This window comes from Columba livia, chromosome 7, assembly GCF_036013475.1.
Source record: "Columba livia isolate bColLiv1 breed racing homer chromosome 7, bColLiv1.pat.W.v2, whole genome shotgun sequence".
NCBI classification, from domain to species: domain Eukaryota; kingdom Metazoa; phylum Chordata; class Aves; order Columbiformes; family Columbidae; genus Columba; species Columba livia.
In genome coordinates, this window is record NC_088608.1 from 31,631,907 (window position 1) to 31,658,119 (window position 26,213).

The following is a 26,213-nucleotide window of genomic DNA, read 5'->3' on the forward strand; positions in this document are numbered from 1 at the left end:
GAAAGCAGAAATAACCAAAGAAATGGTCTCACTTTGCACAAAGCTTGCATTTACAGATGGTTTCTACCAGGTTAATAAATGTTAGATATCTGCAACACACTGATACTGAAGTATGAATAAAAATAAACACAGCCAAAATAAAGTGGCTTTGATGGTTATAAGCCATGGTTATAAGCGACATCTTATCTAACAGTCTAAAATAATTGATTAAATATTGAAATATCTATAAATCATTTGTTGGCTTCTGGAAACTACTTATAAACTCGTCCTTCACCTAACATATTCACTCCTGCAAAAACACTAAATGCGATGTAGGTGTTTCTAGAAAAAACTAGTCCAAAGGTCCAAGAAGCTCCAGGTACACCCTGCAGTAAGAGTCCCAGTCTCTTCTGATCATTGCTTAGATGGGACAAGAGGTTTAAATACACTTGCACATTGCTCTTCCAGGCAGCTAAAACTCCTCAGTTTTACGTATGAAGAGATAACAAAATCAAAATATAATTCAAACACTGCACCACAGCATTAACAAGAATTAAATATACTATTGTTGTGATGGATTGTTCTGCCTTTATCAGGCTGTAATGCTTTCTGTGTCCTTGTCTGACTACTCCTATTGTCACACATTCATTCATTCATTCATTCACACTTCTTTGTTAAGTAAAAATCATTTTGTATTTTCTACCAGCCCTGTGCTGGCCTTCAGATCTCCTCTATTGATTGGAAGTTAATTACCTAACAGAGAGCCACACTTTTCAGGATTTCATTTCTTCATGGCAGGAAAGACACATGTTGCAAGAGAAAGTAAAACTTTCTGTGAAAGAAGAAAGCATCTTATGGAAATATCTAGTGCTCATTTTCTCTTCTTCTTTGTAGAACCGTTATGGGATATAGTAATCCAAGGGTCAATTCCTCTATTGCTATCAAACTGTGTTGCTTCCACTGATGTTAAATGAGTTCGCTTTGGGATGTACCACCAAATAGTTTTTCAACATGGGATTAGTCCCATAAAATTCAGGCTTTCCTTTAACGAGCTGTACATGCACTGATTTTGTTACTTCTGTCGCAGTAAATGGCAGCACTTAACTGACCTTTCCACCTCATACCTGTATTGTCGCTTCTACCTCAAAGCCTCCATGCCCCATAGAAGTACCATGCACCAATATTAATGGGATTCCTTTACAGTGAAAGCTCACATAGTGTTCATCAGTGATGAATACTTACACTGTGGAGAACCACAGCAGCTTTTGTGGATGCCACCATTATCCATAAGACAAAGATTTCTAGTGCCCAGCCCCTTACTACCAAGCATGTGTATCCTGCATACAGGGGCGGCTGGGGCTCAATAACAGTGAAAACAAACTCCGTCTAACTTTCACATCCAATGGGGACTTCCAGCTGTGCCATTCAACACCTCTATCTTTCCCTCATCTTCTTCAGCAGATAAGAAGAGAGACATACACAAATGGAGAGGGACATGGGCAGAGGCAGCTGAAAAGAAGGTGGCATGGGAAATAAGTCTGGGAAATGAAAACAATCCAAGAGATATGCCCTGAAAGACAGGCATGGAGAGAGATACAGGGCCAGCACGAGCAAGAGTGGGGACAGGGAACAGAGATAAAATTGAGCCAGCACTGAGGAAAACAAAAACTGAATACCAAACGGAGATGCATTTCCTTGAGTAATGTGGGATGGAGAAAACCCTTGTGTGCACACAGGGACCAGGGATCTGCTGAGAACTGCGAAATTACAGAGTATCGCTAGATACTCTAGTGGCAGACAGTTTTGATTTTAAGAAAGATTGGCCACCAGAGGAAAAGGAATAAATGGAAAGTCAAGAAGAGCATGTCAGCAGCACTGAACGGGCTCAGGCTGGTGGATTCATATCTATCGCTGACAGCTCTGAGCTGATAGGAAGCTCACTGTAATGTTACTTCAGCTGCTATAGAAAAATGTCTTCAGGCCATAGTAATGACTACAGAAAGGGACCTGCGGGGGTAATGAAGACACTGGCTATTTTTCTCTGCCTGGAACAGACAGCTCTGGTAAGGCTGTATGACTCGATGCATTAATTGGGGATTTAGTCATCCACACAAAATAAAAAAACTTCACATATGACATAGTCTAAAACTTTACACTGATTAAGCACTTAGGAGCTATTAATTATCACTGCTTAGAGCTGTTAGCACAGAGCAATGTAAGTGAATTTCCCCCACTGTGGTGGTGAATTAGTTCCCATCCGCATCAAATGCCTTTCTGAACACACACACACAAACACACACACACACACACCCTGGGATCCTGAGCAAATGGGGAGACACAGCCGGAAGGCTAAAAGGACAGGTCAAGTCATACCTGCTGCTTGCAGGCTCATCAAGAACAATAAACCCTCAGGAATGTTTCCTTGTAATCAATATTGTTAAAAAAAATATATTCCCCTTCAGTAAGCCACAGATAACCGCCCATCCTCGTGCACTGCAGCAGGACCTCTGTTCCTAAACAGCAGAGCAGCTTGATCTCTGTCTGCACTGGGGTAGAAATGAAACACCCTCCCTCACATGGACCATCCTCAGAGCACATAGATCCAGACAATCCCAGAGCCTTTCAAAATACAGGAGGAGCTCTCGTTTTGTCTTTTCTCTGTGCAAGAGGAGAGGGCAATGTTCCACCATCTTTAGATGTTAACACTTGCCTAGGATGTGGGGTGACACATCCCACTTTCTCCTTTGTGTCCTATGATGAAGACTCTTGCCTCCCAGGACAGGAACCTAAGAAAGAGTTTTCAGGCTGTTCTCTGGAAGGGAAGAGGACAGAGCAGGCAGCCATTCCTCCCAACAACATAGGGAGCTCACTGGCCCTCAATATAGAGAGCTGGACACACCATGCGACCGTTCCTGTGTTCTTGCCCCACAGCTCAGTGGTTATGATCACTGGAGAAGAGTACAGTCCATGCTCCTACAGCTATTTCTGTATCTTACCTTATGATTACATAATACTCAGAATTTCAACAGAAGGAGTAGAAAAGACCCCAACTCAGATCAACCTGGGGCAGTTTCCACCAGGAGGTGGAAAGGCAAGGCAAGGTAGGAAACTGAACCCTGCTCCTCCACATCCTGGGGACCCCCTAAATTGGTAATGTATTTCATAACAGGGGGAAAAAGTCTGTCTTATTGAAGAAATTTGAGTATGAGCAGAAGACAGGTCTGTGAGGGGAAGGCAGCAGGCAGATAAGCACTGCAGATTCCCAGGAGACAGACACCATAAAAAGCCAATATCTTCTATACCTTTATATTCATTTCAGCATTTCCCCCTGGTTTGCTCCAGGCAGGTACTATTTTAACAGGCTTTCTCCTCTGCACTGGGGTGTCCTGAGGTACATGAATTTCTGATCTAAGCAGCAGCCATTGCAATGCCTAACACAGCAACACCCACACCCCTCCCTGCCCTGGGATGCTGCCCATCAGCTCTCAGCCCTGGTGCTTCAGTTCATGATGTGACAACACATGAAATTAAAAACCCCAAGCAAGCCAAGCAGCAGTGACTCCTACTGAACACAGCAGTTAGATGTGCACCCATATCAGTGCCTGTAATAAATCTTATGCCAGATATCTGTCCTCAGGTACAGCAGCAGACTTACTGCCCAGTGCATAATCTTGACTGAGAACTGAAAGATACAGGGTTGTGGTTTTGGGTTTTGTTTTGTTTGTTTGTTTGTTTTTTAATCAAAATGTGTAACACTGGGCAAGAAATCTCAGCTCCATTAGAGGAGATTTTCAAAGGAGGTTCTTAGCAAACTCAAAGACACACCGAAAAGTGCCAAAGCTAGGGCTGCTCTTGTGCTTGTTTAATACCAACTCCTCCACCCCTCAAACAGATCAAGTCAGTCAATGTTAACGTAAGTCAAAATAATGTCCTGTAATAAAGTTCCTGTAATGCTGCCAGAGAAGTAATAAAGTTTGAACAGAGGAGCCTACAGTTTTTGTTTTTTAAACAAAGTAATAACCTCAAAGAAAATAAATCAGAAGTTGAAACTGAAGTGGCTTTTAAAATTCATTTTACTTTTCCTTGATGCCATGTAATATTCCTAGAGTCCAGCTGGGTGGCGTTAGGTGTGCTAATGTTTTAACAACTTTGGATTCAATTAGGCAGAAATACTGCAAAGGAACTCCCCATTCCCGTGAAATCTGGAGTTCAGTTTTAGACAAACTTTGGATAAGTACCATAATACGCTTATGCAAATGTAATTGCTTATTCAAAACGTATCTCTGGCTATTTGAAACAAATTATTACAAAACAACATTCGGACAACAGATGCCCTTTCTCTGTTGGAAAACAATGCTTGGACATATACTCTGATACCTAGATTCAGTGTTCGCTGTCCAAAAGTATTAAATGAAAATAATAATTTAAACAAATTTCAAACTGCAGTTTCCTGCATAATCTTCAGCTATCAGAGATCTTCACAGAGGTGATGCTGTGGACATTCTGTGACTATCACTGAGGTGTAATACAATAAATTAGGTATAAAGTTCTTTTCATATGTAGCAATTTGTATAAAACCACTTGAAAACCCTGGATTAAGTATCTTAGTCTGCAAATATTCCCAACATTTCCTCTAGGCCAGAACACTTCACTGATTATGGCTTTATGAGGTATTGAAAGTAAATTACAAGTTCCTACAAGAGGACCAAAAAGAAGATTTTGAGATGTGAAAGCTCCTTTTAGTACTAGTCCAAGGAGGTATGAACGTGGAGATCCTACACACAGGGACAGAAAGTGTGCAGGGCCACAGGAGCATAAAATACACTCTTCCTTTTTGCTTTCCCACTTGCTACACACTTTTGTCCATTGCTTGGCAGACAGAAAATTCCCTTCTAGTCACTCAGCTTCATTTGAAGCCCCAGCACTGTCCTCTTCCCTGCAGGAGGTGCGAAGGGATCAGAAAGAAGCCCCTGAAACAGCCCAGGGTTTGAGCAGAGCAGTGGCCAGAGCTCTTTAGCCAGGCTGACCACAAAAGCAGGACAGGAACCTTAGTGGCAGTTCTAAAAATTTCCACCAAAGACAGGCATGTGTAACAAAATCCTTTTGTTTTTAAAAAAAAGCATCTATGATAGCAACAAAGACTTGGGGTGGGTTTGTGTTTTATGCAAGCAACAGAACAGTCTGTCAGGACTGGCCAGTCCCCACGTAACACCGAGTGATGCTCCGACCCTCCTGCCCTGCGCAGCAGCACCAACCCAGCCCACCACGAGCTGGTGGCTGGACGCGCATCTCGCACATTGAACAGCAGACACCTTCAGGAGGGTGGGAGGCACACAGCAGCTTCAAGAACCAGTAGATGCAATTAAGTGACTGATTTTATAGTCCTTCTTCCTCTTTCTTTGAGCAGCTCTTCAAAGGCAGCTAGGTAGAGCAGCTGGAGCTTGCTGTGAAAGATCAATTCCACCCACCCACCCACTCACTACAAATCTGCCAATTACCATTCAATTAGACTATTTTAAATATTCAGAGTATTTGGGGTTTATTTCCTACTTTGAAGAAACACTGGTGTTGGTGATAAAGCGAGTTCCTTATAACAGAAAGGGACACTTTCATTTAAACTGAAAATCTCTCCTTTGTGCAATATACTGCTTAAACACCAATCTGCTTACAAACAGGTGGTATAACAGTAATACATTATACATACACAGGCTGCCATTAAAAGATAAGCATTTACCAACAGTTGCCACACTCTACTATGTGGAACGCTACCTAAATTCTGTAGCTCCAGAACTAGTGCCACCCACTTGCTGGGTGACCTTCACCCTGTAACTGCTATGAGAAGGGCTAGAGACGCTCAGCAAAACAAGGTCAGCGTTTTGGCAGGGAAGGAGTTGGTTTTGGGGTTGGGTGGCTTTTGTTTATCTTTTGAAAAATATATTTTTCACTGCAAAGAGATGCCTGTGTCAGAGGTTCTTCAGAAGCTGTTAATGCTGATTTTCTCCATGCCCTCCTTTCTGTGTGCATGACTCCTGAAGATCCCTGGATTTGTAGCAATTCCCTTGCTAGATCCCTGGATTAGGCTACGGCAAGCCTAAGGAGTTCTGTGCCTCATAGCATTATTTATTCGTATTAGCTAGGTATACTTGTGTTTGTTACTTACTTTTTATTCAGTGAACTCCACTGTTACAAGCATCGTATTTCCATTAAATGCCACGTCTGCCTGCCTTTCAAATCTGTTTCAAGGGCATTCACCAATTGACAAATCCCTTCTGAAAATGCTGGCTGACGGTACTTATTAGGAAACGAAACTGATTCCCTTTATTCAAAACACACCATTCTGGGCTGAAGAAAAACATTACAGAAAACTTCAAGCAGTCCAGCTTGCCATACTAATGCAAACCAAATTCATTATATCACTGGATTTCACATATTCCTCCATTTTCAGTTACATATGCTTGGCAAAAACTATTATTTAAAATCAGTTGCTGTATTTGTCATTCAGTTCCAGGTAAATAAATAAATTCTGTCCTGACTAGAGATTCCTTAATGGTAGGAAAAGCAAGCTTCCCGTATCCTGAACAAAAGGCACTTATGGGACTTTCTGGTTGCCTGTATTCAGCTCTGATACAAATTTTCTTTCCAACTGAGATATCTGTGAAACTGCTGCTAAAATGCAATGCTGTAAGCCCTTGAAGTATGTTCCACACTTAAGGAGCTTTCACAAAATGGTTTAGTTATTTGTGGCTTTTTATTGGAAAGAACAGCTTCTCCTCCTGGCTTTGCCACGGTAACACCGGCAGCAGGGAATGTATTCTGTACCAAGACCACCTGTCTGCACAGGGCCCGTTCACTAGTCTCCAAACATACATTTAAAATGTTAATTGAACTTCAAGTAATAACCTCAATGAAAGGTTATAATTTAACAAACTCTGCAATAACAAATGTCTTCAGCACGTACTTTCTGGAATGCCATTTTCTCCATAGGTAGTTTCCAATTTAGATGTACACCAGAAATGATACACTAGCTATTCTGCAAGTTGGCTTTAAGCGTGAATTAGTCACCTCCCTCTTTTCTCCAGCATAAATATACCGCTGTTACTCTAGTCTTCTGTACAGCACAATCCTTGTGCTTTGAAAAAGCACAAAGTATCTTGAAGGAGTAATGGGACAGAACGCAGTCAGCTCACCTGTGTCTTGGTGCTGAGGGTTGGGGTTTGATTTACATGTATTCAGTGTCTGCACATCATTGTCTCCTGTTACAGGAGCATCCACCTGTCTAAAGGAAAGCTTTCCATGTACTTATATCTATACTGCGTGCAGCTCTCTTCATTTTTTCCTAACCGATGCCGGTTTTACGGTGGGAAAGGATTCCATCCTCCCCCCACTCTGATCCAGAGCTCCCCACTTCACCTGGGTGGCTCCCCGGTGGGAGCAGGACTGGCCCTGCACAGGAGTCTGCTTTGGATGGTCCAGCTGGAAACGCCCGTGTGCAGATGTGTAGCATTTTTACAAACTAACCACAGTGTAACTGAGAGCTGGTGGATGGTTGGGACTTTTGGGAGAGATTGCAAGGATCTGGGGAATGCCTGTTCTTCATAACTATCACATAGTTACTTCAGAATTAAATACCCAATGGTCTGACCTAAGTATATATTTCCAGATAAGTCACTATGTGTAAAAATGATCCTTTTCTAATATTGTGACTACTGGTACAAAACACGAGTTACTGTGCTCTGTGAAGAATTACAAGGCCACTACTGAACATTAAATCAATGGGCTGGCTACCCATCAGACCTCGTTCTGTGGCTGCTACAAATGGCTGTACACAAATTCACCTAAGTCCCTTGCCAGCAGCTCCAAACACAGATTGTTAACACTCAGTGGAGAACAAAGCTTATCACTTACACAAAATCCCATGCCTACATCAGTTGTGCTTTTTGTGAAACACACTACAAGAATATACTATGTATGCTGAAAGGGATGTACATGTATCCACAAGGCTGACAGAGACATTTCTACCAAATTGTTCCGTTTTTTGTAATATGTTAAAGAAGTATCTTTTTAGAAATTGTATTACTCCTTTTGCTAGCATGTGGAAAACTTGCAGAAAAACATGGTCCGGCAAACTCTCAGTTATCAGGGACAATGGGCTAGCAGATTAATTTAGAGAAAGCAACTCACAAAGACAGTGTAACAGAGACAATGAAGACAAAAAAACTGGAGCCAGCACTGACTCACGTCAACCAAATACATACTGTACGGAGATGAGCACGTCAAAATGAGCTATAATGCTTCCAAACCCACTTGCACCCAGGTAAGGTACATCACAGCTTGGACTGTCTGCACCAGGAGAACAGACCTGACTGCCTAAGCAACCGTGCAGCTGGCTAGTCCATTTTCTGTTCCTTTAATTAAAATGCAAAGCACTGGCTAAATGGTAAACATTTAATTAGATTTGTCTCTATGTTTCAATATTAATAAAACACATGAAAAATGCATTAAGATCCAGCTAATTGCGGGCTCTCCAAACATAGCTGTAAATGAGCAATTGTAATACCATTGGGGTGTGGTTCCCTAGGGATCATCAGAGAACTGATGCTTTTTAATATTACAGTCAAAGATTTAAAAATTATTTTAAAATCCCAGGCAATAAAACATATGGATGACAGGAAAACTGAAATACCAGCAAATTACAGTGAAGAGCAACCGGTATTAGAAAGTGAGGCAGGCTGGTGGGTAAGTTGGAGTCACCCACACCAAACGTCTTTTATACAGTTAAACATAAGATTGCATCTTTTGGAATAAAGTATGCAGGCTACGTTTTCTGGAAAACAGGGAGTCTCTAAAACACAGATGTCAGAACTGCCTGAATGACACGTTCTTCATGTGAAGCTGAAATACAAGGGATACCATTTTTACTTCTCCAGGATATTGGTTAAATCATTAATAAAATGCTATGCACACTTTGGTTTCCGCCTTCTAAAAGCACATTGAAAAACACAGATATTTTACAGATATTCTAGGGCTGGAAAGAAAATCCTCACTGTGAGACATGTGAGAACCTCTATCTGTTTAGCTTATGAAAAAGAGATCAGGAGGTGAGCTGATTACACGGTAAATGCCATTTCTGCAGGGAGAAAATGCCGGCTATGAGAGAGATCTTTGAGCTAGCTGGAAAAGGTATAACACGCAACAACATCTGCAATTTAAGACTGTGTTCGAATTCAAAATAAAGGCAGCTAGTATTATTTCTTATAACACTAGCGAAGTAAGCAGCTTCCTGAGGGATGGCTGCACTTCTGCAAAGCTTCAGACAGTGCCATGAGAGCGCACAGAGGACCAGAGCTCCACGCTCACCCGTCCCGTGGTGGCGGGAGCTCTGGCCATGCCAGGGCTGGGGCTGCTTCTGAAACGCAAAGCTGGGTTGGATGATATGCTGCGGTGAGGAAAGTTACCGAGCTCAGTGCCAGGCAAGATGATGATACCTCAGGGCCTCCGCATGGAAGAAATCAGAGCTAATGATGATTCAAGGCCTCTTTTGCCCTTGAAAAATTCTATTAATCAATAGGTAAAAAACAGAGAAGACATTTTAAAGTAGTGTTTCCCTCGAATACATCATGGGATTTATTGAATCACAGGTACACAGCTAAAGACCAAAAGCCTTTTTTTCTTCCTATGCATCATGTAACAATGCAGAAGTACTTCTGCACAGCTCAGAAACTGGGTGTGTTTATGTTACCAGGTGCAATTAGACACAAAGCAGTGACACAGAAGTACTATATTATGAATAGCAAGTAACTGAAGTTGTTCGGCTCGAAAAATATCTTGACAAAAATTCCAGCTTTTTGACAGCTAACAGGGGCACAGTCAAAAAGCCACTTCAAGCCAAGGGACATTTTTCCACAGATCTCTCTGCACTCCAGAGTCTGAGCAGAAATTCCAGTTCAAGACAATACTTTAAAATGGGTTTAATTTTCACAGAGGTCAGTATTCACAACTCTGGGCATGTGCCAACATGCAATCCTGCATTTTTCTTGAATTATTTCTTGAAAAGCAGCATTTTGTTAAACTTGAAAATGGAAAGTAATTTTTTTATTTTTATTTTTTTTTTAGTATTTCAAAATGCATTATTGATTTATTTGAGCTATGCTATTAGCTATGCAAGTGACCTCAATGCAATAATTCAAACCCTTCAGGCTTTTCTATGGAACAAAATCTCCAAGTAAAGTTCCACCTAAAATTCTGATTTAATACTACGGTCCTTGTCAAATCCTGAAAAAGAGCTCACCTGGCATAATGTGGGGCTGGTCCAGTTCCGGCTAAAAACAAAACCAAGGAGAACACAGAGGGCACAGACCAAAGCAAAAGGCTTTTCACTGGACCTTCCCTGAGGCTGATCAGAGAGGAGTTGTCTTACCAATTTAGAGGCATTTTAGGCAACAAGTCTAATGCTTATTTCCTGCTTATTTCTTGCACCATCACTAAGAACTGCACCTTGGGTTTCGAGCTCTGAAGCTCTTCAGATCTTGAAGATCTTCAGTTAAGGAACTAAATCCAAAAAGTGGATTGGTAACAGGGGAATATATTCTTGCAAAGTGTGGCTTTAGCATGCTCGGCTAATGATTGAATTCATGGCTTATTTCTGGAAGTAGATAAAACAGATTTTCAGCATTGCAGATAGAAATTCAGTAGCATATACCTAAAGAGAAATTGTGTTCCTTAGACAGTTAAGCACTATGAGATTCCCACTGCAAGGTGCCCAGTTTAAAAACCCGACACTGGGTAGTGTTTCAGGTAAATGGAAGAGAAGGCTGCTTTCAAATCACAATTAATTTTAAAAGCTTCAGCTACAAGATGGCAGTATGGGAAGGATCTGCAAACAGTAAATGCGAGTATTATTTCGGCATATGATTCAAAATGCCAGGTATAGAGGTTTTTGTCCTCAGAGAGCTGTGGTGTGTGTGTGGTCCCTGGTACCACATTTATTACATTTCAGCAGTACATGACAAACACTGTACTGGCAACTATGGGCTGTATTCCTAACAGTAAGGCGGTGTAATTAGAGGCTTCTAACACAAGCTTTTCTGCATGCATTTGATCAGAACATGAAGCAATGGCTAGAATGCATTTCAAGCTAAAGCAAAAGAAAAAAGGAGAAGGAGCACTTAGGATTCATATGTCTGGAGTATTTCTATCGTAGCGGTTGAGACGCCGTGGCCTTTTCAACTGGCTTCTTAACACTAATGTGACAATGCAAGCCTGTGAAGAAGGGAATCAGAAAAGCTTTATTCCTAGAGTTCACTGGCCATATTATCTTCTGTCTAGCACTGATGTAAATTAAAGTGATTGTCAGAGCTCGTAGATCCAAGGTATGAAACAAGCACAGATGCAGGGGACTGATTTTATCCCTAAGCATCTTCATTTCACTCCACCCTTTTGTCTTCCCCCTCTGCTGATTGCCTAGGAGCAGCGGGGATGGTTGCAAGTGAAATTATCCCTGAAGTGGGACCATTATGAGCTATTCTGTCTGGCTGGGAAAGAGCAGCAGGGGCAGCTTGCACCATGGGCTCCCTCCTGGGGAAGATGCACAAGGAGAGCGGCTGAACCCCGAGCACACACGAGCTGACGCACGAGTGCCCCCGGTACGACAGGGCGTTTGTATCAACCTGCTGGAGTCTGCTCTGGCGCTGGAAAAAAAACGGCACACGTATGTTGGGCTCTTCTCTGGCGCTTGTTCTTTTGGACATGGAGACATCTTGGGGGAGATTTCATGTGCGGCTGGAAGCAATGCTGGCAATGCCAAAACACCAAACTGTGTTTCAGGCTTTAGGACCTGCTGGAATTATGAAGTGTCTGATCCTGACACTCATGGCAGGTCCCAGCCTTTTGTCCCCAAAGTATTATTTTCCGGGGAGCACTACTGATGTGATCACGGTGAAACAGCCCTAACAATTCCTGGGGCATATCCTACCCTCCAGTCCTGCCAGTCACGGCTAACACAGCGCATAGGCAAATGCATCAACCCAGGTGTTGCATGATCACACATTTACACAGACTTTCCTAAATTACTACTGCTATGGACTTTGTTGAGCATGACACAGAAGATCTGGTTGGTTTACATTCACAGATTGATACAGCTTCTCTAACAGACCTTCTTCCTCTCTTGTAAAGGCTTTCAGAGAAGCAGTAAACCCCACTCATTCTTTTCAAGATACTCTAACACGGAAAGTGTTAGTTTCCTTACATCTCTTGGACTTAGGATATTCTCAGTAATTCCAAGCAAAGGGTACTTACTCCATTCCAGTGGACTTAGCCAAGATTTGCATTTGATAGGAGGCACCTGAGACTTCCCACAATTTAACACAGTCACATAAAATAAACATAAAAAAACCCCAAACATTTTTTTGGATCCAGCATGCATATGTGACTCACAATCTATGCAGAAAAGTACCGAAGACTTTGTAATGCATTGAGCATTGGTTGCAGCAGTGGAAAAAATAGCAAGGCTGGGCCCAGCAAGCATCCACACTGCCTAGCAGATTACAAAAAGTGACATGTGAGCCAAATTTGAGAAGCATATACCTTATTTAATGATAATTTATACCGATTTCCACTCTAGGGTTATAATTCAATGTTCATTTCTCCAAGTCCTTTCTGCACCAGAACAAATAAATTGTCGTAATTCTTTTGTAAGAAAACTCTTTCTCCTACCTCTTGACAGGTAGTAATAAGGTTCCACATTTGAGTGATTTCATTTGAAGTCTTTATATACGTATATATTTACATACATGCATGCATGCATGCACACATGGAAAGCTATCTAGGCTATTTTAAATTGTGATTTCTGTACCTGAATTCTTTGTTTCCCAAAGTCTTACTACCTTTGTTAAACCATTTTAGGTATCTGTTGGCTTTCTGTATAATGGGGTTTAAGTTTCCACCTGTGTAAGTTGTGAAGACAGAAGTGGTTTGGATTAGCTAATTTAACCAAATTTCACAGGACTTATGAAAAGTATTGAGATGCAATCCTGTTTCTTGGAGAAGTCTTATGTTTATTAAATTAAATACAGTTCAACTGCACTCTGCTCCATCTCAAGGAAAAATAAAGCAAAATTTGGGTGGCTCTCTTAATGAAGCTGCCTTGCTACATAGCTCTCAACCATCATTGAAATAACACTGTTTATCAGGTTTATCAAGCACAAATGACAAAGCACAAATTGTTCCTTCCCTATGTTCCAAAACAACTCAAAAGGAAAGAAAAAATGTTTTAAGAAAACTGGAGTTAGGTACATATATTCTTTCATCTTGCTGTGGGAGCTAATCTTTGCCTTTATTACTTTCAGAGCGTGATTCCAAAAGTACTCAGCACTGATCTTGTTCTGATTCCTCTGAAGTCACCAGTAAAACTTTTGTTAGCTCAAAAAGACAGTATTGATGTTGGTTGCTTTTCTAAAACATCTTATTACCTTGTTGTTGCAGAAGCACTTTTCTGGAAGAACTGGCAAAGGTTAAAAGAAAACCTAACAGGAGAACAAAAACTAAGTCTTTTTCTTGTTGAAGTAATGACTCATAAAAGGGTACAGGCATTCCCTAACCTCCACAGGTTTTATCAGTTCTGCTTAGAACTGATCATCACCAGTGATGAGGCTTTTTAATATGCAAATAAGATAGCTGGCTGCATTACAACTGTGTCAGGTTTCCAGCCAGAAGGCAGAAGAATTCAGCCTCAGCTCCAGAGCTGGAAGGTGAAGGAGCAGTGGGGGCCACATCAGCCTTGCGGTTGCCTTCAAGGGGCCAAGTGTGTTTTTAGCACTGTATAAAAGTAACTACATTTATAAATTTATAAGTGTATAAACGTAACTCCTACATTTATACAGTTCTAAAATTACATTCGGCCCCTAGAAGGCAACCACGAAGCTGATGTGGCCCCTGATGAAAATGAGTTTGACACTCCTGGGATAAGGCAAGCAATCCAGAATGTCCCTATATCCACAATGCTCAGAACAATATGTCTGCTCTGGTGTCACTCCTGAGATGAGATACAACTAGATACAATTCAGACTATATCTGAATTCCAATGTCGATACATCTTTAGAGTAGGGTTTAATGGCAGGGTATTCATTCTGAATGGACTTCACTATATTATGGAATATTTTACCTAAACACTTCAGATCACTGTCACCACCATTCACTAGAACTCATTACTGCTTCAAGAATCATCAAAATACTACTGAACGTGAATAACTCTAGGGAAGGGAAATAGAAGAAATGGATCAGACATTAATCAAAATACATAGATACAAGTTTGAAATAGAGAGCATTAAAATAGAGAAAACAGATTAAAAACAGAGAAATATTGGCTATATTGTGAAGACCACCGTATCCTCTGCAAAGTCTCTTTCTTCACAGATACACACAAGACAACAGAATAACTATTTCTCAGAGGCTCATTTCTCATCTAAAGTCAGGGTATCCGTGAGCTTGTGCCATAATTACTCCAGCAGCTAATTATGATGCAATAGACAGATCATTGTGACTCAAGGACCAGACTGAGCAGCAGGAACAAATGCAAAGCAAACAATAACGGCTGTGCTTCCATGGCAGCACACTGGCTTTAGCAACAAATAGTAAAAAGAATTCACAGAAGAGAGAAAACAGATGACAGAAAATTCAGAAAATGTATGATATTCACAAATCCTCTCTACACAGTGTTTTTAAGATTAAACTAAGTGTTCTGACAAGCAGCATACAAACTTTGAAGAATGCGGGGAAAATTTACAAACACAATTATCCATAACAGAGGATTGGGGGAAACTAGTGGTCATATTTATACTCTTTCATGCTGAGCGGATGACAATGCTAAGAATAAAGCCAGTACTTACATCCTGAGCTGCCATTTGTTGGAACCAAAGTGAAGTTGGAGGCCCAGGGGTTACGCACGATATCCTGCCAATGAATGGTGTCTGCGAAGCAAAGAAATTTGTTCTGGCCAACATACACCCCTCCATTCAGTATTTCTGCATAAAAGAACAAGAGAACATACTTGTAAGAATTTAGACACACAGTTATTGCTGCTTTGTGTACTGGAGAGAGAGGGCATGAAATTTAAATACAAAAAAATTCTCACTGTAATCTCACTTAATACTCTGAAAACCGGAGGGCAAGTAGCTTATGGTATTAGTAAACAGGAACCATTTATTTATATGCAGAAGTTGCTAGATGAGTTACTGAGTTTACCTGTTGTTCCAGTGCAATAAAGTGTGGAACAGTACCATTATTCGCGGGTAAAATGTCCTTCAAGACTTAACTGACTTTAAAAACACAAGCAATTAACCACACTATGCTGTATTTCATTAACAGGTATGAATGCTTAAAACAGATAATAAACTAACATTTATTATCGAAGGATAATATCGGAGGAATTTTCTGAGCCCACAGCACATGAGCAGGGTCCAGTCATCACAATGTCTGGGAAAGCACGTTTTTTGATCAGACTGTGCTGCTGCAATACTATGACCCAAAATACTCAAATACTAAATTAGCTATGATCCAAATCTCAAGTACTATGATCCAAAACCACCACTGACATGCCTTGCTGGAAGCTTTGTGTCGAATTGAGGTGTTTTCTGAGCAGATAAAAGTTTGCCTTTTAAAAAAAAAATAATTACGTTTATATCAGTTGGTGTAAAAATATGGCTTGTTCCCATGTCTCTACAGACTTGATTTGTTAAATCTCAACACAAAAATGATCTTACAGCTGTTGGTTGTAGCATCGAGTTTCCTCTGGAGCAATAACTTGGTTTTTGTTACCCTGTAAATTCTTGTTCAAATTCACCATTTCTCTTCTAACCTGGCTCTCATATTTCCGGAGCAAAAGATACTCCATGTGCATCTCATTAAAGTTAACAGGAGCTACGCAGCTAAAACCTCCTGCACCGCTTAGTGTCAGAGATTCAAGCAAAAAAATGTTGAAGGTTAGTTACTAATCGCACCTTAGAATGACATTAAGTGCTGCTATAGAGCCAGGAGTGTCACACTTCTCACACAGACATTTAGAGCAAATCTTGACTATGGTAGCAATGATTAAGGTCATCTGATAGTCCTGGCTCCCAAGAAAACCTTTAAAAGCTATAGTGGGAATGCTAATTCTGACAAACAACAGGGAAGGAATTACTGCATATTTTTTTATTAATTTCAGGGTTTACAGGCTACAGCATGTAGAGGAGGCAGCCCCCAAGAAATGAATATATTAAATAAAGGATCATCTGTGAATACATCCTTCCACCATATTATTCAGTTCAAAGTATTATTAATACTATTTCTTAGAAACCTCTGGTTTAAAAGGTTGGCTTTTCAATGAAAAGGGGCTTAAAATGAAAACAATAATAATAATCTTATACAGAAAAGAGTCCAGATTAGAGACATAGCAATGATCTGTATAATATTCTTATGATCCCTGAAAAAACCCATACAGCATCTGCTAGCAATTCTGCTCTGGAGAAAAAGTGGGACTTAGAAGAAAACATGACTAGTGATGAATTCTCTGTGTTGTGCCAGCTATACTGGATTATCTAATCCATTATGGCACAGATTTTGATTAAAAGTAACATCTAATAAACCATGAAAAATTGTAAAATACACATGCATAGCTTCTTAAACACTTGCACACAATTCCGAATAGTGTCACTATCAGTTGGTACATTTGAACACCTGCCACTGGCATAATTTCTGGGATTTAGAGCATTCACTCATGACAATACCTATCACATTTTCTTTTCTGCTAGGAACTTTGATGCATTCTTGTAGAGCAGGCAGCATCTCATTCTAAAAGTAATTCTAATAGTTTTGAGTTGTGGAGAAATACTTTTTTTCAGCATAAAAGTAACCAGAACATGTCTCCCCTATACTGGAAGGAAAGCTGACAGCTTTCCTTGTGATTTACTAAAAGCAAACATGGAAAACGCTTGGACTTCTCTCATCCCTGAATAATAAGTGCTGTTCCTTCTGCCTTTCCCTAAAAACATGATTCAGTATCTTCATTTGCCCTGCACTGTACCATTTTTCACAGGTGACAGGATTAAAGTTTACAGGTCCCTTCATGCGGTGAGGCACTAATAAACCTGCATAAAAATAAGAAAGGTGTGCTCTTATGGATATTAAATAATCCTGAGTTGGAAGTTTAGTACAATCTTTAAAGTACTTGTGCTTGACTCTTCCTGTTCTGTGGGATCCAGATTCAATCCCTGTCTACTTTCCCATTCCAACCTGCTATCCTGCTTTTCTTTACGCTGAGTCCTCAGCATGTGTAAATCAGCACAGATGCATCAGCTCCACTGACTTAAACTCAAATGCATTTTGCACTTCTCTGCCCTTTCTTAGCAAGAACAATGCCTAGAAAGACCTAATAAACCCTGTTACATGTTGAGCAAATGAAGCACAAATGTAATCAATATACAATAGAGTTACCGTATAATGAAGTCATCATCATAAAGTCATCTCATTTTAATTTACAGCACTGAAAGTGAGAGATAAAGGTAAACAACAAACAGGAGGAGAAAGGCAGGCAGCTCTGCCTGTGCAGACGAGCTAGCAAAGGAAGGCAGGCAAAAAGCTCTTTCTTCCCTGCCTGCAGCAGGAAAGAGAACGACAGGTCTCCTCGTGAATTTTGTGACTTCTACCGCAAAAAAAGAAGCTTGTTCCTGCCAAACAAGTGCTAAAAAGCACTGCTCACAGTGGAACGTACTTTAAATACCATTTTGGGGAGAGTATTTTTGTCTTTTAAAACCATTTTTTGTGGCACTGGAAAACTGTAAGTCTAATTACAATCACTGCTGCCTGGGGCAGAAGCCAGAGGACTCTGTGCTATCAACTGGTGCCTGCAATACCCATCATACCGTGCTGGCAGTAAACGTTACCCTTGGACTTCCACGCTGCTCAGGGACACCAAGTTACAAAAGGGGATTTCAAAGCACAAGTCCCACTGGCTTTCACTGGGAAAAGAGCTTCTAAAGGTGTCTGGTGATTTTGGATGCCTGCTTGTAAGGTACTGGTGGCCACACTTCAGTATAATGAATTCCTGCTTTGGCACCAGGGCTGCAGCTGGTTCCCTGAGCAAAGGGGTAGCTCCAAGGTCTTTGGCCACTTGATTCTGAAGTGAGTGCAAAATCTTATCATCTTCCTTACTAGAGCTATTTTATTGGCTTAAAAGTAGCATAATTCTGTAACCAAAGTTATAGGAAAACAAAACAGCAAGTCCGCTTGCCACTGACTTCTGACATTATTTTGCTCATTGCTGCCAAATGATTGTGGGGAACTTATGTCTGCATACTATTAAAATTCTGTTAAATGTTTATTTATTCAGGAAGTTAAATCAGAAATGTATTGTCCGTTATATCTGCTGTTTTCTTGCTTCCATTAGCCCAGTGAATAACCAGAACCATTACCACATAACTTGGGTGACTTACCATAAAATACTTAGAATACTAACAGAAGAAATGAAAACATACAGGTTCCTGGCAACAATGAAATACAAGTATTTTGCACTTTCCATAAAGTGCCATGGAACACAGACAGGTACAGAACACACACTTTAGTCTCCTAATTTCAAAAAGAGGCTAAATTAATAAAAACTATTCTAATAGAATGACATTGACTGAAGCCAGTGAAAATACATTACTAGCCACCAGAAGCTTAAGATCCCCGTAAATAAGACAAAGTGACACAAGCTCTACAAGTGTGTTGTCTTTTCAGACCAGAGATGGAAATAAGTCATCTTCATCCATCTGTTAAAAGGGCATTTTCTTCAGCTGACTTTTTCTTGTGTATAATGTAATCCCTCACGGTCTGTTATCTAATTACTAATGTGGATTAAATTGGCAAAACATGTTCACATTGTGCAACATATGCTGAAGTCCAAGTAACTTGTGTGTGTCGATATGCAGTGGGGCTGTAGAAATCCGTTTAGCAATAGGCACTGGTTCTAAAATTATTGTAAAATTGTTTATAAAATTGTTATGGCTATTCAAGGTTGCGAATTAAAAGCTCTTCTCTGGTGCTATGAAGCCAGCTGCCACGATGAACTGGAAGAAGGCACAGTGAGAGGGAAAAGAACTAGCTCTAAAGTGGGCAGAGAAAGGGCAAGGATTTAAATAGGAAAAACTGTTGGGCATGTCTACCGTAATCACCTCAAAAGCAAAGCAGAGGATACCTTATAACTTTCAAGCTGATTGTCTCCTAAGGAAACAGCTGTCTTTTACACCACACCATATCGAAGTGTGTACTCTGCACATACATATCACATCGTGCATATTGAATACACCTTAATTTCCAGGGTCAGCCTCAATTAGAACTGAAGCACCTTTGCATGCTCTTTGCCACCATCACTCAGGTGATGGCAATATGTTGTCATATACTGTATCACTCTCAAAACACTGTCATATTTCTCCCAAGATGCTGAATGCATTATCTGAAAATGGCTTTGGCCTGGAAATTTCATGCCAAACCAAGTCTTTTGATCTCTTAGCACAGTTGATTGCTGGTGACCCACTGGGAAAGCACTTCAGGTCCATCATTAATAAGCTATGTCTTAAAGGGTAATGAGAACTGGGTGCTTTAGGAGACAATAGCTCATCCGTCATCAATCAAGATCTGAAGTTTTTATACAGATGATTTAAGAAGAGTTGGACTGTGTAAAATTGAAATGTCACATTTGTACTGGGAGATGGGGGGAGCTTCGTAATGAAAATGAGAGTTTTAACCTTCTCCATTTCAGCTCAATGACCACACTCTAAAGCTCATGGATGTGGAATTTGTGTACCAGCTAGAAGCCACAGACAGCCTTCGATCTCAATTATACAATTTCAAGTAAAGATTATGTGGGTCATTAGCTGGAAGTCAGTTTCAAGGCTTGATGGTAACAGCAAGATATTCTTTATTTTTATCAAAAACATTCAGTGTTATGTGCAGCCTGTGGGTCTGTACTTCCAACTACTCAACAACTAAGAACACTGGATTGTAGCACCTGAGCATAAATCTTCCAAAACTAGCTACCTATTTTGCTGCTTAAATAAAAATGGAGTAATTTCATTACCTTTCACTGAGTTTAATGGGGTACCTTTTCACCATTTCACCGCAAATGCTTGTAAAGATGGACTCACAGGATCCTTGCGAATCATTTAGCTACTTCATTAAAGGACAATAGGCTCTGGTCAACTCTTTCTTTAGTGACCTCCCCAAAGGGAGTATCTGTTTTATGAACAGGTTCAGCCATATTAAACCAACTCAAAGAAGAAGCCATTCGTTTCTGCTCAGATTATTCCTCTGTCCCTGAATGCCCTCAATTCTTCTTTCTCACAGCCTTATCAAAATGAAAACATCCAATCATTTAATTGGCTACTTTGTAAAAGGAAAAAATGATGCCCGTCCTTTGCAGTAAACATGCCAGATTTACAATACATATTCCATTACCACCCTGTTCTCATAGAAGTGCAAGTTGGTGTCAGGCTAACGGGCCCCATTTCACTTTGCACCCTGAGCAGTTATTGAGACCCTAAGGCACATAAAATGCCACCACATGGCCCCAAAAGGTTCACTGCAGGGAGAAAGTAATCCAAAATACTATGGAAGACAGTAGAAACAGCTAAATCAAACCAATATCACAAAAAACCCTCACGCATACAAAAGGGAAGAAAATGGTCGACCAAAGCAACTTTTGCCTACTTGGATCTTGATTCCCCCAAGTCTTTAGGCCCAGGTTTACATTTCCATCATCTCCTTCCCCTCCACTCTGGAGGAGGCTTCCTGCTCCTGTAATAACTACTCTGCTTTGACAAAGAGTAAGATGATGTACTGATTCCAACCAACACTAGTATTGTTAACCACACAGCTGCCATCAGTATCGCATACCCTTAATACTGATTAACAACAGGGTAGACAGAAAGCTGTATGCCCAGCCTTAGCTCCAGAATTTCCCTTGCAGTTATTAACTGCAGAAACAGCAGCAGCTGTTTACGATGTTACTCACCTCGTTTGTTTTCTTCTTTTCCCATCACTAGCTTTTGAAAGTTGTTTGACCCCATTGACTTTGCAGGTGAGGAGCTTTAATGCAAAACGTTGACTTTGCTACAGGGATATTAATTTTCAGAAGGAAATGCTAATTGACTGACTTCTTTGTCCAGTCAAATCTTGATCCTGATGTGAGCAGCCAACTGCTTGATTTACTGTTTTATTAATATAATTTTGGGGGGTGATAGGTAGATTAACAGATATAAACCATAATATTGTAACAATTCACCTGGCTTCCTGTGGGTTCCTCCAAATCAGGGAGAGAGGCAGAAAAGGGCCTGGCAGACCTTGTGGGTGGTAAGATGGATGTGAGTCAGCAGTGCATGATGAAGGGTGATCCCACAGCAGGCTGCAGAAGCAGAGCCAGCAGGTGAGGGAGGTGATGATGCCCAACTGCTGGGCACTCATGAAGGTGCATCTGAAGCACTGGGTCCCTTTTGGACATCCCAGCACAACACGGTTCTTGCCAAACTACAAGAGAGTCCAGGGAAGGACCACTGTAGTGGTTAGGGGCTGGAGGACTGTAACTCAAGGAGAGGTGAGAGGACCTGGGCTTGTCCGGCACAAAGAAGGGATGACTGGGCTGCAGATTGCCTCTACTTAAAGGAGGGCTACAGGGGAACACAGAGCTAGACTCTTCTCAGAAGAGCAAAGCTTAGGGACAAGAGGCAATGGGCACAAGCTGCAATGTGGGAAACACTGATTAGACATCAGAAAAATATTCTTCACAGCAAGAGAGGTTAAGCACAGGAGCAGACTGACCAAAGACATAGTGCTGTCTCCTGTTGTAGAGATTTTCATAAACAACGAACAACCTGATCCTTGTCTGAAGTTAGTCCTGCCCTGAACAGAAGACTGGACCAGATGACGTCTAGATATCCCTTCCAAGCTAAATTATTTTGGTGTTCTATGATTATTAATCATCTGCCATGACAGTACTTACAACACTCCATAAGCAATCCATTTTCTCCATTTCTCCATGTATTAAGCATACTTAATTTTAAATTTTTATCTACTGATAAGTATTTGATGATGCAAAACTGGACATCTGGAATATAACATATATTTAAAAGCATGTCACGTGTGTATATAAAGAAGTGCTACAGTATTTGAAACACAGAACCTTTGTCACCATCACTGTACTCCATTTCATGCAAAGGGGACATCTGGATTAAGAAACATTATAGCTTCCAGCATGAAAGAACTGGTGCCCTTCGATCTTTTGATTTTTGTTAGCAAAAAAAGAAAATTGTATTCATTTAAGTCACTGTAATGAATCACTGATGAGTTTCAAATTACTGTCTATGGAGAGCATGACACATCACCAGCTCACCCCAAAAGTCACGCTCTTGAGCTCAGTAAGAGCAGCAATATGCCAACAGCCAGAAATGAGTAGTCAGTGCACTTGCAGGAGTCATGACTTCACATTCAGATAGCACAGCCCTACCCCATGGAGGTACCTGCGTCCAGGTTAGCAGTGACCGCGCGCTCAGGATCCTCCTGAGCCGCTTCTGCAAAGCGCGGGTATGTGCCTCTTCACCAAGTCCTCCGGTAAAAGTGTTTTTCTTTCGGTTGTTCCAAACCCCATACCTCTGAGTATGGGCTTCAGCAAGGAAGCACAGCTGTGGGCATTTGATTATTCAAAAGTTACTGAAACCTGCTGAATCCAAAATAAATCATCTCCTTTCTGCCCTGCTCTTATTCTTTGGCAGAAAGCCAACAGAAGGTGCAGAAGGGGAGATGATGTGCAGCACATTGGGTGCACCAAAATGGCAAACGAAGTCTCTCTGGTGTCCCAGCAGGCTGCAGAAAGCCTAAAAGCTCTGACAGGTACCCCAGTACTGAAATTAATTTCTGTTGTCTGGTTATTTTTAATGGTGAGCATCCTGGGGGACATCATCCGGTATAGTAACCCACAGAAGTTGTATGAGCACTTGCCTTCCAGTCTTTCATGACACAGACCCTGCTTTCTGTGTCAGGCACCCTCCAAATTTATTCAGTGAACACTTAACAGACCCCAATGTCACTTCTTCAGCCCTCTGGAAAGGCTATCCATGCCCTACAGTTGCAACACCTTGATCTGTCACACTGACCAGCCTCTTCAAACGTGCAGTAGCAACACACAACCAGGCCACCCTTCCTGACCCTCCGCAACAGTTTCACATTAATTTTTCCTCACAACTTCTCTAGAGCTTTTGCTGTGATTGAAGCATTTCTCCAGATGAATGGTTTCTGCTTGTGAGGGGCAGTATGTTTGTTTGTCAGCCCTACAGTAACATGAGTGGTTTCCAGCAAAGTTTCCAAGTGCCTCCAGGGGGTTTCCATTGTCTGCAAATTCACCCACAAACTCCACAGAGAACCACGTGTCAAGGCTTCCTAGAGGTAAGACTGCAGACTGATCCTTCAGGTGTCCTCCTTCCCCTATGATTCTGCTATTTCAGAGTCCTGGTGCACAATACTGGAACCTCACTGTCCCACTGCTCCAACAGGGACTCATCCCACCTCCTTCCTTCCTTGACCTCAAGGACAGGCAGCCAACAGTCAAAGGAGTCTGAGGAAACATGGGGCAGAAGTGGAGAGCATGTCCTATTCCAGGTCAGAACAGTGAAAGGTGGTGCTTGGAGCCACCAAATAGGTATGAAGTCCACTGAGCCAAACTGAACCCTTAAGGAATTCAGCTCTCCACTACCTTACATTCCATATCAGCTATGTGGGCCATATTTGAAAAATGGTTCCAAGAGTACTTGTTTTTATCTTTTCCTCTAAACTTTGCTTCTTTCCTTATAGGATGGTCATATAGTTTCTCCACCCAGGATGAGGCTACATACTTTGACTGATTCTCTTCTATGTTGCCAAGCTAGACACAAGCATTTCAAATGCCTCTCCTGTCAGGACACTTGCTTTATATTTTATTTAAACTGTAATGTTTCATGTTTGCTGGTGGTAGCTCTCAATTTATCTTTTCCATCTGCTGAGAGATGTAACTGTGAGACTGCTGTGTCCCTGTTCCCCTGGCATCGGCTCTTTATAAGAGGCCTCTTGCAAGAAAATATTGCATGACCTTTTGTCTGCCTTTGCTGCTGCACCCTTTCCAAGTGGGGTTTTCACGTGGAAGTCAAACAGCAGTAGGAACAGAAACCTCAGCAGGGCCAGGGGCAACTGAATGTGGCAGGGTTTCCCTGCAGCATCCCCAGGAGCTTCAACTCTGGCATTATTTGGTGGTATATTTTAAAATTCTTTTCATACAACCACTGACAAATTCAAGAAGCCTGCTTTCTATCCCAGGCACATCTGGCACTCAGGCCACGCACTTGGCAAACAGACTGATGGCCTTCTGTCTTGGAGCGTAAGTGCCTCAAGTACGTCCTGATTGGCATCAACATGCAGAAATTCCTTCTCCCTTTGAAAAAAATAGCTAAGATCGGGATGTAGTGGTAATTTCCTCCATTTTCTGAAAGGCTGTGAAAAATTACTGGCTCCATAGAGCCCTTCTCTTTCAAAACTGTCATAATGTGGCTTGGAATAATCCTGGAAGGGTGCCCAGACCCACGTCCAGCTGCATCCTGCGTTTCGGTACAAGCATTTGCATAGGGGCTGGTAATTGGCATGCAGCTGGTTTTGTGCCAGCTCCAGCAATTGCATAACCTAACTAATCTTTTTTTCTGGGCTCGAAAGAGGAGTCTGTGTCCGCTGAGCTTACAATTTCTATATGGGATCTGTTCAAGTACGCTCTCACATTTCTATGCCACATTGTTAACCTCTCCTGAGATACAGCGTCAACTCTTCGAAGAGGAATTTAAATTGAAATTTGTCTGAGGTGGGAAGTGCCTGTGCCTTTCCCCAGCTCTCCTGTACTCAGACTCTGTGAATGACATGCTGAAAATCCTCCTCCCGCACAGAGGACTGTGAAGTGACTTTTCTTTGGCTCCTTGGAGCTGTAAGGACCTTGGCTTGGTTTTCCCTCCCAGGGCTGTGAATGGGGACAGCCAGCAAGCCAAAAGAAGGCCCATAAACTCAGGAGTGTGCATGTTAATCACAGCAATCAGTGAGGCCTTTGTAAGTTAACGAGTTTGATAAGGTCTGAGCCTGAAGCATCCCAACTCATATTTTTTCCCCTTTTATTTCTGTAATTGCTAAGAGGTGACTGTCAGTCCTGCTTCTTGCTTTTGCATGCACACTAAATTCAGGTTTCAAATCCGACAGAACGTCAGGGAACCTGTCCAGGCTGCTGAGCTGCTGACCCTGTGGAAACACAGCTGACGTGTTCCTGCTAACTGTTCTCCCTCCCCAAAACTCACATGCCCTCTGTGATCATCATGTTTGACCGCATCCTTTTTGACCTTAATTATGCTCATGTTCTGTGCATCTATTACAAGGTAGGAATGAAACAGTGGTGACAACTAAAACGCAGCTGTTACCTAAAAAAAACACAAACAAGAATTCAGGCCAATTTTCCTTAAACTATTAACCTCAACCAGGTGCTTGGGTGAGGTAAATAAGCACATATGAATTCTTGCCAAAATTACCACTTTGGATAGCAGGACCTAAAGTGATGGGTGACAAGGTCCTAAGCACAAGAGAGAGTTCAGAGTTGGTTCATTCACTTTTTTAAGACTAGCAACACCTCAAGTGTTCTCCAGTCCTTCTGCCCACTCTTAAATATGAGCCCTTCTCATCTCTCACCAACCTTAATTCGGTAAAGGCCTCATTCTATGCACTCAGCTTCTTAAAAGCCAGAATGAAAACATTATCTTCTTTCTTACAATCAATATTTTGTTTGCAACCAACATGGTTGCAACCGTTCTCCAAACACACACTTTTCCCAGCAGATGAACTGCACTGAACCCAAGCTGCTCCCAGTTATGATGCAGTAGATCAAGGGTGATGCTGTGGCCTGGAGTGACATGGAAGTAAAACTGCCATGAGATCTGTGCCACCACCAACAGAGGACATACTCTGCTTCTGGTAGTGGCTCGTCACATGGTGGACAGTTGTTTCTGCTCTGTACTCACGCAACCTTGCCAGGAAAGAGGGTTGATTTCCTTGTCATATTTGATAGCAGAATACACTTTCTTCCCGCAAAAAGGATCAGTTCGCTTCCAAGCATTTTACCGCTCTGCAGCTACACTAGTTCGAACACTTTCTGTCTGCAGGCAGCCAGAGCACACAGT

At 41.5% G+C, this 26,213-nt stretch overlaps 1 protein-coding gene across 4 annotated transcripts in view; it reads right to left on the reverse strand.

Annotated features, from left to right (window-relative positions):
• The window catches only part of ERBB4 (erb-b2 receptor tyrosine kinase 4), a 626,958-nt gene that overhangs the window by 189,122 nt on the left and 411,623 nt on the right, over nt 1–26,213 (reverse strand). For all 4 annotated transcript variants that reach the window (XM_065069063.1, XM_065069064.1, XM_065069066.1 and 1 more), the window contains exon 4: nt 14,862–14,996. In XM_065069063.1, coding sequence (XP_064925135.1) covers nt 14,862–14,996 — 135 coding nt within the window. The remainder of the gene's footprint in view (nt 1–14,861; nt 14,997–26,213) is intronic.